This window comes from Schistocerca nitens, chromosome 2, assembly GCF_023898315.1.
Source record: "Schistocerca nitens isolate TAMUIC-IGC-003100 chromosome 2, iqSchNite1.1, whole genome shotgun sequence".
NCBI lineage: Eukaryota > Metazoa > Arthropoda > Insecta > Orthoptera > Acrididae > Schistocerca > Schistocerca nitens.
In genome coordinates, this window is record NC_064615.1 from 220,304,600 (window position 1) to 220,320,180 (window position 15,581).

The 15,581-nt window shown below is 41.9% G+C and overlaps 1 protein-coding gene across 2 annotated transcripts in view; it reads left to right on the forward strand.

The window, feature by feature from the left end:
* LOC126235934 (protein rhomboid) overlaps window positions 1-15,581 on the forward strand; it is a 331,404-nt gene that overhangs the window by 295,392 nt on the left and 20,431 nt on the right. For both annotated transcript variants that reach the window (XM_049944896.1, XM_049944897.1), the window contains exon 4: window positions 2,978-3,120. In XM_049944896.1, coding sequence (XP_049800853.1) covers window positions 2,978-3,120 — 143 coding nt within the window. The remainder of the gene's footprint in view (window positions 1-2,977; window positions 3,121-15,581) is intronic.

A 15,581-nucleotide genomic window follows, 5' to 3' on the forward strand; every position in this document is an offset into this window, starting at 1 on the left:
CACCTGTGGTTCTTCTGCTAGAGTACCATGCGCACTTTCTATTTCCATGTTATTCCTCTTTCTTTTACGTTCAAAAACTATCTCACTAGCCTGTCTATACATTTCATACTTTCCCTCTTTCTCCATTCACTCTATTTCGTCGCATTTCTGTTTCATCCATTTTTCCCTTCCTTCTTCAGTTTCACTTCGTAGTTCATTATTCAGTTTGCTGTACGTCTTTTTGCCCTCTTCAGTTTCTACAATTTTCCACTTTCTCCGCTCTTCCATCTTTTTCAACATGTTTTCTGTTATCCATTCTTTCATGGTACTATGGCATACTCTTAATTCCTAGTACTTCTTTGGCAGAGTCCACGAGTCCTTCCCTCATTTTTATCCATTTGTCATTAACGCTTTCATCAACGTTACCTCTTTCCCATTTTTCCATAAATCTGTTTCACAAATCGGATGCCATTCCTACCTCTTTGAGTTAAGTAACAAACCTTAAATGCCGTGTTACAGGTTTTTTAATTGAGAAAATGTTCTAAAATACTAGTTTTGCGAGTTAGTTTTCACAAAATTTCCCCTGCCAGCGTCACAGTTTCAGCCTAGGGATTGTAAATGCGGCAATGGTTCATCCGAGTTTGCGAAGCTTGTGCGAAGTGACGCTTGTGCGGAGCTGGAATCTGTTGACATTTCTGTGGAGCCTAAGAAAGTTTTGGTATTGCTTTCACATTCGTTGTCCTCGCGAAACGAAACGAAACCAAACCAAACCAAACCAAACCAAACCAAACCAAACCAAACCAAACCTTTACCTTCCTACCTACACTAGACCTCGCGCTAAGCCACAGACCGGTCTGTCACCACGACCACCTGCAATAAGCCGCTTACCCCAGCAAGAGCCCCAGGACTAGCAGAAACGACTCTCCGTGTGTCTTTCCGCACCTACCCCGGCTCACGCAAAACTAAAGTGATGCCACTACTCGTGGCATCCTTCAGTGGCACCACAGCTGCTTGTGTGAAGACACAGTTCTGTCACAAAAAGTTAAAGTCGGTTGTGCGTACTAACGTCACTAGTCTTCCGTCGACAGTGAGTAGCACCATTCTACTGCTCGCTGGTGGCTGTGTTTAAAAACACCGTATTGCTGCTGTAGTCCGTTCGATTCCAATGTAAATAGAAATGGAACAAAAAAAGAGTCGTACAGAAGATCGTTGTTTGAAAATTCAAGTACAGAAACGTTAGACTGTGTGCACGAAAACTGCTCCCCAGAGTGCTGTGACGGTTGGGAAAGCCGAAATCAGAAGTAGTATTCCAAATGCCCTGTTTTTCATCAGTCTTTTGATTGGTTTGATGCAGCCCGCGACGAATTACTCTCCGTTGCGAACCTTTTCATGTCAGAGTAGCACTTGCAACCTACGCCCTCAATTATTTGCTGGGTGTATTCCAGTCTGTTTTCCTCTAAAGTTTTTACCTTCGACAGCTCCGTCTAGTACCATCGAAGTTTTCCCTGACGTCGTAACGGATGTCGTATCATCCTCTGCCTTCTTGTCAGTGTTTACCATATATTCCTCTCTTCACCGATTCTGCGGAGAACCACCTCATTCCATACCTTATCGGTCCACCCAATTTTCAGTATTTTTCTGTAGCACCACATCTCAGATAATTCGACTCCCTTCTTTTCCTGTTTCCCCACTGTCCATATCTCACTCCGTACAATGCTGTGCTCCAAACGTACATTCTCAGTAATTTCTTACGCATATAAGACCTGTGTTTGATACTAACAGGTTTCTTTATGCCAGGAATGCCCCTTTTTGCCAGTTCTAGTCTGACTTTTATGTCTTCTATGCGACGTCCGTTATGGGTTGTTTTGCTGCCCAGGTAGAATGATTCCTTAACTTTGTATACTTCGTGATCACCATTTCTGCTACTTCTCATTACTTCTATCTTTCTTCTTCATGCACATCTACATCCATACTCCGCAGGCCACCTGACGGTATGTGGCGGAGGGTACCTTGAGTACCTCTATCGGTTCTCCCTTCTATTCCAGTCTCGTATTGTTCGTGGAAAGAAAGATTGTCGGTATGCCTCTGTGTGGGCTCTAACCTCTCTGATTTTACCCTCAGGGTCTCTTCGCGAGATATACGTAGGAGGGAGCAATATACTGCTTGCCTCCTCGGTGAAGGTAGGATCTCGAAACTTCAACAAAAGCCCGTACCGAGCTACAGAGCTTCTCTCTTGCAGAGTCTTCCACTGGAGTTTATTTATCATCTCCTTAACGCTTTCGCGATTACTAAATGATCCTGTAACGAAGCGGGCCTCTCTCTCTTTCTCTCTCTCTCTCTCTCTCTTTCTCTCTCTCTCTCTCTCTCTCTCTCTCTCTCTCTCTCTCCACCCTATCTGATACGGATCCCACACCGGTGAGCAGTATTCGAGCATTGGGCGAACAAGTGTACTGTAAGCTACTTTGTATTCGGACTGCATTTCCTTAGGATTCTTCCAATGAATCTGTCTGGCATCTGCTTTACCGACGATTAATTTTATATGGTCATTCCATTTCAAATCGCTCCTAATGCCTACTCCCAGATAATTTATGGAATTAACTGCTTCCAGTTGCTGACCTGCTATATTGTAGCTAAATGATAAAGGATCTCTCTTTCTGTGTATTCACAGCACATTACACTTGTCTATATTGAGATTCAATTGCCATTCCCTGCACCATCCGTCAATTCGTTGCAGATCCTCCTGCATTTCAGTACAATGTTCTTCGATTTACTCTTAATCCATATTCTGTACTCATTAGACATTGGACGAATACAATAAAATTCTAAAATCTCGGATGTGCTCCACACCAAACTTCCGATCCTTCGGGGCATTAAAACCAGGACACGCATAACTACAATCCACCGTGGCGCATCTTGCGTCCTCGGGTGAAGAATGTCTGTGATGATGAACAATGTCGGCCAACGCACGCCATGGACTGTACTGGTTTACCTGTTTCAGCTGGGCTTCTTCACGTACTACTCGGTGGCGATGGGCGAAGTCAACCCGTCCGGGCCGGTGCCCATCGACAGCGTGTTCATCTACCGGCCTGACAAGAGGCTCGAGGTCTGGCGGTTCCTGTTCTACATGGTGCTGCACGCCGGGTGAGTCTCGTCCAAAGGTCTGCTCATACTTCCTCTGTTCAGCCGACTGCCGGGGTAGGGTGAACTACAACTTAGGGAATCCAGCCACAAGTTGGGCGACTTGAGGAAGATGTTTTTAATAGTTTGAAGCGGTCCGCCGCGAATTCCTCTCCAGTGCCAACCTCTTCACTCAGAGTGGCACTTGCAACCTTCGTCTGCAGTTATTCGTCGGATATATTCCAATATCTGTCTTCTCCCACTGCTGCACAGCTCCCTTAAGTATCATGGAAATTATTGTTTGATGTCTTTAACATACGTCCTATTCCTTCTTCTTCTCAGTGTTTTCCACGCGTTTCTGTACTCGCCGATTCTGGAGAGAACGTCCTCACTTCTGATCAGTCCACCTAACTTCTATAGCACCACATCTCAGATACTTCGACTATTTCCTTTCCAGTGTTCCCGCAGTTAACGATTCGCTACTACTGTTGTGCTCCACACGCACACCCTCAGAAATTTCCTACCTCAAATCCAGTGTTAGATACCACTAGACTTTTTTTGACAAGGAATGACCTCTTTGCTTTTTATGTCATCCTTGCGTGTGTTATTTTGCTTCCAAGGTAGCATAATTTTTTGTGCTTTTCAAATTTTTAATGTTAAGTTTATCGCTAACCTCATTTCTGTTGCTCCTCGTTTCCTGTTTCTTCCGCTTACTCTCCACAATATAGTGTGTGCACATTAGATCGCTATTTCCATTCAACAGGTCTTGCAATTCTTACTCACTTTCATTGGAGATGGCAATGTACAAAACAGTACGCAATCGCCAGACTGTGCCGCAGTGTGTGGCTGAACTACTCCGCTGTGTTGCGGTGATTATCTTGAGATGTACTAGATTTCGCGTTTGGTGGCGGAGTTAACTGACGTGTTCAGCAAAGAAATCCACGGAAACAACTAGATGGAAGTTGTTCGGCGATCCCTTTCTACCATTTATTTTTATTCCATTGAGCTTCTTGGTCATGTGTAGAACACACACTGCTAATCACTTCTTAGTCTCAGCGCATAGCTTATTCACATGCCCATTCCATACATCTATTGCATGTTAAACGTATAGAGAAAATAAGTAAGTTCATGCACAGAGCAGTCTAGGTCATGTGTTTTTATTGCAATGATCGCGTTCGGCCCAATTATACTATTTTGATAAGCAAACTTTTGACAACTCGTACCAACTGATGTCGGTTGTAGCTACCATCCTCTCTATATTTTAGATCTCAAGGTCATCTTATTTGATCGAAACGGGTGATTGCATTAAATTGACGAACACTTGTGCCTCACCCTGTGGACCGATTTTTTATTGTGGCGTAAGTTTCTTTCTCGGTTTAGTACGCTCTCATTAGTATGCATCCGTCTAATCTTTAATCTCAGCACATTTCAAAAGCGTCCATTCTCTTGCCGAGATGTTATAGGCGCTTCAGTCCGTAACCGCGCGACTGCTACGGTCGCAGGTTCGAATCCTGCCTCGGGCATGGGTGTGTGTGATTCCGTAGGTTAGTTAGGTTTAAGTAGTTCTAAGTTCTAGGGGACTGATGACCTCTGATGTTAAGTCCCATAGTGCTCAGAGCCATTTGAAACATCCAAATGTTCAAGAAGCCTCCCCCCTAGATTGCCAGATTCATTCTTTCTTTTTTTTTATTTTTTATTTTTTTTTTTATTTTTTTTTTTTTTTTGTGTTGGGCTACCTCAAGAGCAAAGTCTACACGACTCGACCAAGAACACTGGATGAGTTAAAAAGAGAACTCGGGATGCAGCTCACAGTACCGCAGCTGAGATGTTGCAGCGGTCAGTGAGGAATCCCAACAGCAGATTTCACAAATGTATTCGTACAGGAGGACGCCATCTAAAGGACGTAATTTGTAAAAAATGATAAATGTCATCAGTGTTCTGTAAATGGCAAAGTTGTATGGTTTCAATTACTATGAATGCAATTTCTTTCCTTCGTCACTTCTAGTTTTATTGGAATGTGGAAATGTTCCCGTTTCCTGTGTAACCCTGTACTTTCGTACTTGAGTTCCTCGAACTTTTTCTTAAACTTGTGGAAGCATTGTCTTCAGTACCGGTACGAAGGTCTGTGCCAAAAATGAGAATGGCGCAAAGACGGATGGACTGAAACAAATGTACCAGGAGAACGCTTAAACAGATGTAATCGACTCTACGATTTTATTTCATTCGAGAGAGTTTCTTGGTAACTTAAATACGTGCGTATCTGTATCTCAAATAGTTTTTCTTAATTTTGCTTTTGTAACGAGTTTTCTTTAATAATAATAATAATAATAATAATAATAATAATAATATAGCATAGCGGTGGCGGCTTTTTTTTTTTTTTTTTTTTTTTTTTTTTTTTTTTTTTTTTTTTTTTTACCACGACTTTGAATTTCCACTTGCTACCCAGCTACGCTACCAACCCGGCTCTAGCAGGAACATTTCTCCAAGTATTTGCATCAAGTTCCAGAAATTAACTTGCCGAGCGACTTACAGAAGTAAACTTGGACAACCTTTTGTTCTAATGTAAACACCTTAGCAAGCGCTTGTAAAAGTTACGGAATTTAATTGCTAGTAGACACACGCCTTCAGAAAGAGAGTTGACTAGAGTTCCCTACAAGAACAGGTTGTTTCCGAGAAGAAATCTTGGCCCGCCGCTGTGTGAAGCTGCTGAGCTTCGATAGTCCTCGGTGGGGCGGCCGCAGCAAAATTCCCAGTTTGGGGAGGGTCGCACTTCCTGCGCCCTGTCCCAGAGCTTCCCTTCCCGGTAAGCCCAGAAATAGGACTCCTGTCCCTCGCACAGATCGGGGGAGGCTGCGCGACTGTCACCAAACAAACAATGCCATTCCCTCCCTCCCTCTATTCCTTCCTTCCTCCCTCCCTCCCTCCCGATGCTGTCGAACTCTAGGAACGGCGCTGTTGGTTGACACCGGGTTTCGGTTCTGGCACATCTAGTTCCAAATTTCACAGCCAACTTTCGGAGAGTAACGCAGCATTATAACTAAAGTAAAACAGGTTGTCAGTCTCGATTGCTTTAATTTATTAAAATCTGTTTCGGTTCACCAAGATCCATCCTCAGATCTGATAATCCAGTATAAAATTTTATTCCGTGACATAGCGTGTAACTTTTGATAAGTCGGACGTATTACCCTTGTAACAGATACAACCAGATCTGAGGATGGGTCATCGTGAAACGAAAAGCAATTAGAAAAAATTAAAGCAGTCGAGACGAACAATAAGTAAAGTTTTACAATAGTGAAGGCGGTTTTTCTCCAAGGATATGATATAAACTTTTGAAAACTGAAGTATCTCGAAAGTGGCAACATATTCTACGTATTACAAGGTACGTTTTACACAGGATACGTCACAATTGCTTGAGTGAGGGCGTACCCAGGCGGATGGTCTTTCGTGCTGACCGGTACCATTTCAGCCAGGTGAACGCGTAAACTTACAGGCAAACCATACCTATATGCCGTCAACACAACTCTTACACGATTCGTGAGTCTACAGGACGGAAACGACTCCAAGAAACAGCATTTCCCTCAGACATGTGTTGATAAACGCCTTGTTTAGTTAAATACTTACAATGTGTAGATTACGACATTGTCAACGTTGCGACACTTTTTTACTGTTGTAGTTCTTAAAACAACCACATGGTACGCTTGTACTTCGAGAAGAGAGCGTTTCAAATGCTAAATTTTTCTGAGTAACAATTTCTTGAACTACTACTTAGTTTTAATGTAATAATAATAATAATAATAATAATAATAATAATAATATCAATCATGCACATTCAATGCTCCATCTTGCTGGAAAATTATCCATGGTTGATATTCTTCGAACTGTGGGGCAATGAACTGTTGCAAAACGTCTAAGTAAATGTTAGCGGTAATGGATTTTTCCGCGAAGAAGAACGGTCCAAACACCAAGTTATGCATGAGACCGCACCAAACATTCACGTTTTCGCTGTCTCGCTGTAACTGTACAGTAGCATGTGGAGACTCTGAACCCCATATACGGACATTATGCCTATTTACCGTTCCACTGGCATGAAAGGTGGATTCATCGGTAAAGCATATGCGATTTAATTAATCTTTAGCGCCATCTATCCTGTTGAGGATCTCAGTTGCAAATGCAACACGTGTCAGCAAATCATTCGGTTGCAAGGCCTGCACGATTTGCACTTTGTAAGCATGCAACCTAACCCATTCATCAAGAATCTTCACCACAGTTGCTTGCGTTATTTGAAGTTCACGTGATGCTTGACGAGTTGGTTGAGACTGACTCCGGTGAAACGATTGCCGAACACGATCAACAGTTGCGTCACTCACACGAGGCTTGCCACTCCGAGGACGATCTTCAACGCTGCCTGTTTCGTTAAACTTTGCATACCATCGCTTTATCGATTTAACGTCAGGAGGGCTACATCCATAAGAAGCCAGAAATTTATGCCGAACACTGATGGGCGATTTCGTTTCGTGAAACCAAAGCACACATTGCGCTTTGTTCTGCTTCGACGCCATTTCACCAGCAACTAACGTGACCTAACAGACCGCGTCGGTGTTATGGAGCACTAGCACCACGTTGTGGTCACAACAACTAGTAACACTAACCTATGTAACGGCATCAAATGTAACTTAGTATTATTCTGTTCTAAATTTTTATAATCGGGTAAGACTTTGTGCTCACCCTGTATTTCTACTGTAATGAATGTAAAATGTTATTAGGTTATAGGCACGTACATGTGTATGTTTCTTTGTTTGTCCTCTGTGTGAGATGCTATTGATAATGGACTTCGTGCCCAAGTATAGGCCTGCCAAGTAAATATTTTTAGAAATTGGAAATTTGTGGCCTAAATACCTATTTTTACATGCATTATGCATGGGTACAGCAAGATGTCTTTAATAATAATAATAATAATAATAATAATATAATATAATATAATATAATATAATATAATAATAATAATAATAATTATGATGATAATAGGTGACATATCAAGCTAAAACTAAACAAAGGTCGCTACACTATGCATACATTGATTACCAAAACGCTTTTGATAGTGTACCCCACTCATGGTTACTACAAATATTGGAAATATACAAAGTAGATCCTAAATTGATACAGTTCCTAAACATAGTAATGAAAAATTGGAAAACCACCCTTAATATCCAAAGAAATTCAAATGATATCACATCACAGCCAATACAGATTAAGCGTGGAATATACCAAGGAGACTCATTAAGTCCTTTCTGGTTCTGCCTTGCTCTGAACCCACTATCCAACATGCTAAATAATACAAATTATGGATACAATATTACTGGAACATACCCACACAAAATCACACATCTGCTATACATGGATGATCTAAAACTACTGGCAGCAACAAATCAACAACTCAACCAATTACTAAAGATAACAGAAGTATTCAGCAATGATATAAATATGGCTTTTGGAACAGACAAATGTAAAACAAATAGCATAGTCAAGGGAAAACACACTAAACAAGAAGATTACATATTGGATAACCACAGCGACTGCATAGAAGCGATGGAAAAAAACAGATGCCTATAAATATCTAAGATACAGACAAAAAATAGGAATAGATAATACAAATATTAAAGAAGAACTAAAAAAAATTATAGACAAATACTAACAAAAATACTGAAAACAGAATTGACAGCAAGAAACAAGACAAAAGCTATAAATACTTATGCTATACCAATATTGACCTACTCATTTGGAGTAGTGAATTGGAGTAACACAGACCTAGAAGCACTCAATACACTTACACGATCACAATGCCACAAATATAGAATACATCACATACATTCAGCAACTGAAAGATTCACATTAAGCAGAAAGGGAGGAGGAAGGGGATTTATCGACATAAAAAACCTACATTATGGACAGGTAGACAATTTAAGAAAATTCTTTATAGAACGAGCAGAAACTAGCAAAATACACAAAGCAATCACTCATATAAATACATCGGCTACACCACTGCAATTTCATAACCACTTCTACAACCCTTTAGATCACATAACATCAACAGATACGAAGAAAGTAAATTGGAAAAAGAAAACACTACATGGCAAGCACCCGTATCATCTAACACAGCCACACATCGATCAAGACGCATCCAACACATGGCTAAGAAAAGGCAATATATACAGTGAGACGGAAGGATTCATGATTGCAATACAGGATCAAACAATAAACACCAGATATTACAGCAAGCATATTATTAAAGATCCCAATACCACAACAGATAAATGCAGACTTTGCAAACAACAAATAGAAACAGTAGATCACATCACAAGTGGATGTACAATACTAGCAAATACAGAATACCCCAGAAGACATGACAATGTAGCAAAAATAATACATCAACAGCTTGCCTTACAACATAAACTTATAAAACAACATGTTCCCACATACAAGTATGCACCACAAAATGTACTGGAGAATGATGAATACAAATTATACTGGAACAGAACCATTATAACGGATAAAACAACACCACATACCAAACCTGACATCATACTCACCAATAAAAAGAAGAAATTAACACAACTAATCGAAATATCCTTACCCAATACAACAAATATACAAAAGAAAACAGGAGAAAAAATTGAAAAATACATCCAACTGGCTGAGGAAGTCAAGGACATGTGGCATCAGGATAAAGTTGACATACCAATTATACTATCAACTACAGGAGTCATACCACACAATATCCACCAGTACATCAATGCAATACAGCTACATCCAAACTTATATATACAACTACAGAAATCTGTAATTATTGACACTTGTTCAATTACCCGAAAGTTCCTAAATGCAATGTAACATACACCATGCAGTTAAAAGGAAGTCACGCTTGATCAAGGTCCGCGTCACCTTCCATTTTTAACCAGACATAACGTCTGAGACAAGAAAGAAATAATAATAATAATAATAATAATAATAATAGTTCAAAAAATTGTTGGAAAAATGATAAATGTAGGATTTGAAACGCTCTCTTTTGAAAGCACATGGGTGTCATGCAGTCGTTGAAAGAATTATAGCAGTAAAAAATTATCACAACATTGACAATGTCGTAATCTACACATTCAGTATTTCACTAAGCACTGCGTTTATCAATATGTGTCTAAGGGAAATGCTGTTCCTTTGAGTCGTTTCCGTCTTTCCTTACTCAACTTCCTTTGGACTCAAGAATCGTGTCTGAGATGTGTTGATAGTACAAAAATATGTACGGTTTGCCTGTAAATTTACGCGTTCACCTGGCTGAAATAGTACCGGTCAGCACGAAAGCGACGATGACGATGACGACGAGGAAACTAACTCCCAGTCCCCGGGCAGAGTAACGCGTAGAATATCTTGCCACTTTCGTGACACTTCAGTTTGCAAAAGTGTATGTAATGTACCTGGAGAAAACTCGCCTTCACTGGTTGTAAAACTTTTCTTATTGTTCGTGTAGACTGCTTTAATTTTTTTTAAATGACCATTTTCGTTTCACGATGACCTATCCTCAGATCTGCATGTATATGTTTCAAGGGTAGTAAGTCTAGCTTAGCAAAAGTTACATGCTACGCCGCGGAATAAAATTTTACCCTGCCTAACAAGATCTGAATATGGTTCATGGTGAACGTAAAAAGATTTTTAAAAAATTAAAGCAATCGAGACCGACAGTAAAAACGGCTTTACTTTACTTTTAATGCTACTTTACTCTCGGAAAGTTAGCTGTGAAATTTGGAAATAGATACTTATAAAAATAGAAACAGTTCTTATAAAATGTTATTTGTGGTGGAGCGGTGGGTGGCGAGCGAGATCGTGTCATCTCCCACCACCCTCTCCTCCCCTCCGGATTCGCAGTTGATTCTGAAGAATATCATCAACAATCACATTCTTTTGCCTATCCCCTGCATTTTACAAATTAGTACGTAATCCTTTCGTACAACACCTGTGTTCACTATCATAAATAACGCAGGAGTTAAAAACCAGTCGCGGTAATCACATTTTAATCTGAAAATCGGTCAAAGCGTACCCGGTTTACGGTAAGCTGGAAGAAATGTGTAGTGCGACAGACTCTGCCTAGGTGGACGAGAGCTTGGGAAACGGACGTGGGCCGGTTATCTGGACATCTGGAGAGGCAGGCGGGGGCGGGATGTTTGCGCGGCCAGATAAGCGGCCGTGGGTGTGTTCCGCGACGCCCCGTGGCCACACAGGCGAGCCCGGCCGGACCGACCCGTCTCCGGTCAAACAGACGAGTCGGAAGTTTGCGCCGCCCCGCCCCCAATGAATATGGAGGCCGGCGCTCTGCTCGCCCAGGGGCGCGTCGCGTCGCGGCCCGGCGTGTCCCACACGAGACTCGGCGCTGGCGCCAGGCCCCCGTTCGCATCGTCCGAAGTCGCCGCTTCTCGATGCTCCGAGCGTTCTGTGGAGCAGTGAGGTTTCGCTTCGGGAGTGCTCGGTTCTTAGAAGACGCGTCGTGCAGCGGCAGGTGTCTCGTCGAATAATGATGCGCCGCAAACGAGAACTCGGCAAGTGCCATAACCCGATTTGCCAGAAACTTGCCTCAGTGGAAGAGCGGTCAAAATAAACGAACACGTGTCTCTGTTTATCCGTTTCGGGGGGGGGGGGGGGGGGAGGGGTTAGAAGTTTGCGAGGTACTTTGTGTACATTTACCTCGCAATGGCCTCCGAGCAAATGGTGCGTCAGTTGTTACCTATGTAGCTTCTTAATTTTGCGCTGTGTGTTTCAAACGAATTATTACATTTATTTTTGTTTTCATGTCTGCAGAAGATTTTGCGCCGCCCCGAACTTTTCGACTCTGTATGTGCAGAACAGGGGATCAGTGATCATAAGGCCGTTTCAGCATACCTGAATATGGAAGTTAATAGGAATACAAAAAAAGGGAGGAAGGTTTATCTGTTTAGCAAGAGTAATAGAAGGCAGATTTCAGACTACCTAACAGATCAAAACGAAAATTTCTGATCCGACACTGACAATGTTGAGTGTTTATGGAAAAAGTTAAAGGCAATCGTAAAATGCGTTTTAGACAGGTACGTGCCGAGTAAAACTGTGAGGGACGGGAAAAACCCACCGTGGTACAACAACGAAGTTAGGAAACTACTGCGAAAGCAAAGAGAGCTTCACTCCAAGTTTAAACGCAGCTAAAACCTCTCAGACAAACAGAAGCTAAACGATGTCAAAGTTAGCGTAAGGAGGGCTATGCGTGAAGCGTTCAGTGAATTCGAAAGTAAAATTCTATGTACCGACTTGACAGAAAATCCTAGGAAGTTCTGGTCTTACGTTAAATCAGTAAGTGGCTCGAAACAGCATATCCAGACACTCCGGGATGATGATGATGATGATGATGATGATGGCATTGAAACAGAGGATGACACGCGTAAAGCTGAAATACTAAACACCTTTTTCCAAAGCTGTTGGTTGGTTGGTTTGGGGAAGGAGACCAGACAGCGTGGTCATCGGTCTCATCGGATTAGAGAAGGATGGGGAAGGAAGTCGGCCGTGCCCTTTCAGAGGAACCATCCCGGCATTTGCCTGGAGTGATTTAGGGAAATCACGGAAAACCTAAATCAGGATGGCCGGACGCGGGATTGAACCGTCGTCCTCCCGAATGCGAGTCCAGTGTCTAACTCCAAAGCTGTTTCACAGAGGAAGACCGCACTGCAGTTCCTTCTCTAAATCCTCGCACAAACGAAATAATGGCTGACATCGAAATAAGTGTCCAAGGAATAGAAAAACAACTGGAATCACTCAACAGAGGAAAGTCCACTGGACCTGACGGGATACCAGTTCGACTCTACACAGAGTACGCGAAAGAACTTGCCCCCCTTCTAACAGCCGTGTACCGCAAGTCTAGAGGAACGGAGGGTTCCAAATGATTGGAAAAGAGCACAGGTAGTTCCAGTCATCAAGAAGGGTCGTCGAGCAGATGCGCAAAACTATAGACCTATATCTCTGACGTCGATCTGTTGTAGAATTTTAGAACATGTTTTCTGCTCGAGTATCATGTCGTTTTTGGAAACCCAGAATCTACTCTGTAGGAATCAACATGGATTCCGTAAACAGCGATCGTGTGAGACCCAACTCGCTTTATTTGTTCACGACACCCAGAAAATATTAGATACCGGCTCCCAGGTAGATGCTATTTTTCTTGACTTCCGGAAGGCGTTCGATACAGTTCCGCACTGTCGCCTGATAAACAAAGTAAGAGCCTACGGAATATCAGACAAGCTGTGTGGCTGGATTGAAGAGTTTTTAGCAAACAGAACACAGCATGTTGTTATCAATGGAGAGACGTCTACAGACGTTAAAGTAACCTCTGGCGTGCCGCAGGGGAGTGTTATGGGACCATTGCTTTTCACAATATATATAAATGACCTAGTAGATGGTGTCGGAAGTTCCATGCGGCTTTTCGCGGATGATGCTGTAGTATACAGAGAAGTTGCAGCGTTAGAAAATTGTAGCGAAATGCAGGAAGATCTGCAGCGGATAGGCACTTGGTGCAGGGAGTGGCAACTGTCCCTTAACATAGACAAATGTAATGTGTTGCGAATACATAGAAAGAAGGATCCTTTATTGTATGATTATATGATAGCGGAACAAACACTGGTAGCAGTTACTTCTGTAAAATATCTGGGAGTATGCGTGCGGAACGATTTGAAGTGGAATGATCATATATGATTAATTGTTGGTAAGGCGGGTACCAGGTTGAGATTCATTCGGAGAGTGCTTAGAAAATGTAGTCCATCAAGAAAGGAGGTGGCTTACAAAACACTCGTTCGACCTATACTTGAGTATTGCTCATCAGTGTGGGATCCGTACCAGATCGGGTTGACGGAGGAGATAGAGAAGATCCAAAGAAGAGCGGCGCGTTTCGTCACAGGGTTATTTGGTAACCGTGATAGCGTTACGGAGATGTTTAATACACTCAAGTGGCAGACTGCAAGAGAGGCGCTCTGCATCGCGGTGTAGCTTGCTCGCCAGGTTTCGAGAGGGTGCGTTTCTGGATGAGGTATCGAGTATATTGCTTCCCCCTACTTATACCTCCCGAGGAGATCACGAATGTAAAATTAGAGAGATTAGAGCGCGCACGGAGGCTTTCAGACAGTCGTTCTTCCCGCGAACCATACGCGACTGGAACAGGAAAGGGAGGTAATGACAGTGGCACGTAAAGTGCCCTCCGCCACACACCGTTGGGTGGCTTGCGGAGTATAAATGTAGATGTAGATTACTACACGAATATTTTTCAGTCTGTACTGATATAAACGTTGTCCTTATTCGTCTAATTTTATTTTTATTTCTTGCAAAATTATAGACCTTTTACCTGATGTTTAAAACAGGTCGTACATCTTACAATTTTCGTTTATTATATTTTTACAGTCTTTTCTTTTGTTTTATCTACAACATTTATAAAGAATGATACTTTTCAAAATAACGATAATTTAAGGTTGAAATATAAATAAAATTTTGATGTTTTTTAAGAATATAAAAAGATGATAGGATAGAGGAGAGATTTGTTAGTACCATCACCGAATGTGGCTGACGGTGAATACCTCGGAATGGTTTCTTCGAGCCGTTGACCACCAGTCGCGCGCGCGCGCGCCCACACACACACACACACACACACACACACACACACACACACAGAAACACGCACACGCACACGCACAAAATGGTTATTAGTAGAGAAATAATATTGCTTATCCTATTTATTACTAATCCTATGTATTAACAGCTTTGCCAGCACCTTATGCTTATTTACTGTCACATGTCAACTTCCTCCTCCTGTTCCTCCTCATTGTCACTATTTTCGCTGTCACTGTGGGTATCGCTGTCCACTCTCTGGGATGGATTGTATGTCAAATGAACGAATTAAAAAGAATATAATGAGAAACTTAATTGAAATTCCTGTAGTGTATCTTAATTCATAATCAGTTGCAAGCGCCGGTTTTCGGAAAAGTGTTACGTTATGAATGCTTCGCCGCGAAATTATTACTAATGTTAACGGTGTTTCTTTCCCGAATGCGATTCATAAGCAGAATTGTCACTGTGGCAAACCTGCCTCTGCACGTTGCTCGTAATACCTGTTTCGAATGTTTGTATGATCGGTATCATCCAGTGGAATACACTGCATATCATCTAGGGTAACAAACCCATCAACGACATTTCAACCCTTGCAAAGCTTCTTAGCTCGACTGTTGATGTAACTGTGAGATGGGAACGCGAAGGAACAACCACAGCTAAATAGGGACCAGGGCTCATGCAATAACGGACAGGGACCGTCGGTCATTGCAGAGAGTGATAGCAAAAAAAATCGCTGCTGAATTCCAACAATGATACCAGCTAGCACAATTATTATGCGTAAGGAGTTAAAAATTAGATTTTTTATCTGCCAAAGTTTTTATTTTTTTACA